General features: G+C 44.9%; 1 protein-coding gene across 1 annotated transcript in view; it reads right to left on the bottom strand.

The window, feature by feature from the left end:
* The window catches only part of loxl2b (lysyl oxidase-like 2b), a 40993-nt gene that overhangs the window by 8252 nt on the left and 27741 nt on the right, over positions 1-5000 (bottom strand). The window contains exons 8-9 of the mRNA XM_056602569.1: positions 4855-5000; positions 1016-1181 (exon numbers count right to left, since the gene is read on the bottom strand). The exon at positions 4855-5000 is cut by the window's right edge and continues 16 nt beyond it. Of these exons, the coding sequence (XP_056458544.1) occupies positions 1016-1181; positions 4855-5000 (312 nt within the window). The remainder of the gene's footprint in view (positions 1-1015; positions 1182-4854) is intronic.

Below are 5000 nucleotides of genomic sequence, written 5' to 3'. Positions count from 1 at the left end.
TCAGCAATTTCTCTCGCTCCATTTGCTTGGACAAAAATGTGTTTTGATTCGGTCTCATTAGTCTCATTCTGATTAAATTGTCTCGTTATTCTCATGAGTTTGTATCCATGGCGATGGCACTCAGACATGACAACCATTAGACTCAATCAGAACAAGGTTTAATCAAAGCAAAGTTGCTGTGAGCAGCTTTAACAACAATTTGTCACTCCATACTTACCTTTACATCGTCAAGGAAACAACCGGTTGATATTCGACCATTCGACTGCTGAATCATTTTGAATACATTCTACAATATATTATATGCGTATATATTTTGGATATGCTGTATTAATGCAGAACTTTTAAAAGGCAGAGATTACGTTATTGAATGAAAGTTGACCACATTGGTCAAAGTTATTGACCAATCAAGTATTTCACAAACCTGACATGAGCCTAACATCACCAGAACGAGACTTTGAGATAGATAGAGAGATAGAGAGAGAGAGAGAGAGAGAGAGAGAGAGAGAGAGAGAGAGAGAGAGAGAGAGAGAGAGAGAGAGAGAGAGAGAGAGAGAGAGAGAGAGAGAGAGAGAGAGAGAGAGAGAGAGAGAGAGAGAGAGAGAGAGAGAGAGAGAGAGAGAGAGATAGATAGATAGATAGATAGATAGATAGATAGATAGATAGATAGATAGATAGATAGATAGATAGATAGATAGATAGATAGATAGACACTTTATTGATCCTTTGGGAATGCTCCTTCAGGGAAAGGCGCATTAGTCTGGTCTCAGTTCACTTTAGATTCTGATCTGCGATTTATTAACGGGCGTCTGATTGGCCGAGAGGTACCCAGGGCTCACTGTCTAACATTCATCCTGAGTCACTGCGGGGGGTCTGATAGGCTGAGAGGTGAACGGAGCCCACTGTCTAGGGTTCATTATAAGTCGTCCGATTGGCTGGGAGGGGAAAGGAGCTCACTGTCTAACATTCATCCTGAGTCACTCTGCGTGTGTTCTGATTGGCCGAGAGGCGGACTCACTCTCGGAGCAGGACACCCCGGCGGCGTTTCGGCCCCCCCCCTTGGGGCAGGCGAGGTGCGCCCCGTGGTGGAGGCAGTGGGACAGGGTCATCTCCGTCCCGGAGCAACGCACGCCGCTCATAGCCACGCGGTCCGCGCTCACGTCCCCCGGCCAGTACCACGTCTCCTATGGGGAGGGGGGAGGAGGGGGAGGGAGAGAGGGGGAGAGGAGGGAGAGGAGGGAGAGTCAACCTGAGACGGACAAGGTGGCTGCACGCCTCAAACCAAGAACCCCTGAGGCTCCGCCCACTATGAGGCTCCGCCCACGAAACATGTTGTAGACTGATCTCTGAGAGAGAGAGAGAGAGAGAGAGAGAGAGAGGGAAAGAGAGAGAGGGAAAGAGAGGGAGAGAGAGAGAGAGAGAGAGAGAGAGAGAGAGAGAGAGAGAGAGAGAGAGACACACACAGACACAGACAGACAGACAGACAGACAGACAGACAGACAGGTGGAGAGACACTAAAAGTCAAGGAGACGACCTGAACTTAATCCGTTCATGTCACCTCGATGACTGTTACCTTGGTAACCAGCCACCTGGCGTCGTTCATAACTCCCTAAGGTCTTGACCTATTGGGTGGCGTGTAGCTCGGGAGGGTGAGTGGGTTGACTTGCTTGTTCGATCCCCGGCTCCTCCTAGCTGAGTGTCGAGGTGTCGCTGACCGAGACACCTCACCCTAAATGCTCCAGACGAACTGGCTGTCGCCTTGTGTGGCAAACACCGCCGTCGGTATGTGTATGAATGATTGGCAATAATTGTAAAACGCTATTTTACTCGGTACAAAAGCGCTATGCAGATGCAGTCCATTTACCTTGGTTACCTTGGTAGCCTGTAACCATGTTTACCCGTTAAATTGGTAGCCTGTAACCGTGGTTACCTGTAAACCTCTGTTCAGTCGTGCTAACATTGGTCCCCTCGTTAGAAGAAGCCATTCTGGGGACGCACGTGAGTAATTGTTTTTAAATAAGTGTTAAATATAAGTGATTACCCGCACTGACCACTAGAGGGCGCACCATCTCCATCAAGAGGAGGAAAGTTATGAACGACGCCTCAAAATACCAATTCAAGAACCATAGGAGCCTCAAGGTGGTCTATCGATCTAAATCTTATATCTATCTTGGATCAGCATGTTTGTTGAACTCATTACCATAGAACACATTTTGTATACATATGAAAATGTGTTACATTTCAGGGGTTGAGGTGGTGCCATCTTGAGATGATAAGGATAAGGTAAATATACTTATTATAGTACGAAATATGTCTAATTCTGATTATGACTAATGATCATAGTCATTATAATTATAACACGATAATGCTACTATTATTAATAGCTCTAATGTGTTTCTTTTCCCTGCCTTGTGGCAGGCCTAAATTCTTGTACAGCCTATGATCGAAAACTGTATTTTTTTTATTTATGTTTTATTTCCCCTCATAAATCTCCGGAGCGTTAACACTAACCTGCATCCGAACTTCAGACATCCTCCCGATCATGATATCAACGAATGTCGTAAAATAAAACCATCCTTCTGAAAGCTAGTGTTTCACGGCCTTGACAACCCGGTGTCACCATGACAACCGGAGTTAGCATGGTGCTAGCGCGCCGTCGTCCTAGCATATGCTCGGATTCAGACAACACTGAATTAAAGTCTGCCCACAGGCTAACAGTTTCCATAATAGAGAGCCTGTCGGTGGACAGATGTATTCCAACGGGTTTGGGGCGGAAACACAAACAAAAAAACACCTTTAAACTCATTGTGTAAAACACCTTTAAACACATGGTGTTTACCTGCAGTGCGACAGACTGTTAAACAAATGCTGACCACAAGCTTACATTTTTGAACAGGTTTTTTTTATGATTCAAATCGAGGGTGGAAAAGGAATGTGTAATATTGCCAGGTTAACTGCTGAATGTTTATCGATTGTAGAGAATTTGATTACAAGTATGTTAACTGCTGGGGAAAATAACGGCTAAATCAAGGAAAAAACAAAATGAGCAGAAAGAATGGAGGACGTGTTAATCATTAAACTTGTCCGGGGGGCAGTTTGTGAAACACGTAGAAGTTTCCTCTTCCCTCCATGGGGAGGAGAGGACGGGACACGGTTCATTCCTCTGCTATGTTATTGTGATCCTTACTGGGCGAAGTCTTCAGCTCAGCAGACCATTGATGACACAAAACCTTTTTGGACACATCTGACTCACTCCAGACATGCACTCACACACAAGCACGTAGGCACGCATGCACGCACACATGCACACACACACACACACACGCTGTGCTGAACATCTGGCCTTTAAAGGCCTCCCACATACGACATGTTGGACAGCTTTTAGAGGGAGGGATGAAGATTATAAATGTACGGCCACATGGAAGCCCAGAGGACATGTGAAAGCTCTTTGCCAGAACAAACACACACACACACACACACACACACACACACACACACACACACACACACACACACACACACACACACACACACACAGAGACACACACAAGCCCTCACACACATACAAGCATGCACACACACACACAGATAAACTCACACACTTACAAGCATACACACTCACAGACACACTCACACACGCTTACACACAAACACACGCTGACACATGGACATACTCACACACATACACAGGCCATCACACACAGATACAAGCATACACCCAGACACACACACACACTCACACACGCTTATACACTCACACACACACACACACGCTCACACACACCCACACATACACAGGCCCTCACACACACATACAAGCATGCACATGCACAGACACACACACACACAAACACACGCTTCCACACAAACACACACACACTCACACACACACACACACACACACACACACACACACACACACACACACACACACACACACACACACACACACACACACACACACACACACACACACACACACACACACACTCACTTATGCAAGCATGCCTCGCATAAACAAACAATTGCAAGCACATACAAGCATAAACACGCACACACACTCACACATACACACAAACAACCACACAAAAAAGTAATGTCATATACAATGGGTCAACTTATTTTTAAAATGAATATAATGAGATTAGATGAGATAGAAAGCGCTGCGAGGCGGAAAGTAATTAAGTCAGTAATTATCATTCAATCATTTGATTTGTTATCAGCTTCTCCAATGCATGCTTTTTAAGGTCCCTAGACTCAACAACGCGACGAAGAAAGAACCAAAACACCTGGGCCGAACCTAGGACTGCTCGAATGTGGGAAAAATCATAATCACCATTACTTTGGTCAATATTGAAATCGCAATCATTCAAACGATTATTTTTGAAAAGTTTGAAAAAATGTTGTATTTATTCAGCATATCTCTCCCAAAAAAACGTTGTAACTGAGAGCTTTGAAAATTTGCCTTAAAAAATACACAAAATGTTCAAAATAAAAAGTTTAAATCTAAAATGATTTACGGATATCTATCCAGCTGTTCTGCCCTTTCTATAAAAAATGTATAAAATTAATAAATAAATAATAATAATAATAATAATAATAATTGAAAAACTCGATTATGTTAAATTTGTGATTGTTTGACGCTAAAATCCCAGCAGTTAGCTCTGTAGAGGTTAGCTCCATTTAGCACTTTAGCGGATATCTCCATTTTGCTCTGTAGTGGCTATATCCATTTAGCTCTGTAGCCATTAGCTCCATTTAGCTCTGTAGCCGTTAGCTCCATTTAGCTTTATAGCGGTTAGCTCCGTAGCTCTGTAGCCATTAGCTCCGTAGCTCCGTCGCGGGTGGGGGTCTCACCTGGAAGGCGCTGCTGGCGAAGCCGAGCCCCAGCTGCCGGCAGGTCACCATGGCCTCCATGGTGCCCCAGCCCTCGCTGCACACCGTGCCCCACACCAGGGAGCCGTTCCTCTCCACCAGCACCTCCACCCTGCCCTCGAAGGGGT

Source organism: Gadus chalcogrammus, chromosome 11, assembly GCF_026213295.1.
Source record: "Gadus chalcogrammus isolate NIFS_2021 chromosome 11, NIFS_Gcha_1.0, whole genome shotgun sequence".
NCBI classification, from domain to species: domain Eukaryota; kingdom Metazoa; phylum Chordata; class Actinopteri; order Gadiformes; family Gadidae; genus Gadus; species Gadus chalcogrammus.
Note: the sequence above shows the minus strand (reverse complement) of the source record. Positions and strands in the feature narration are given on the sequence as shown.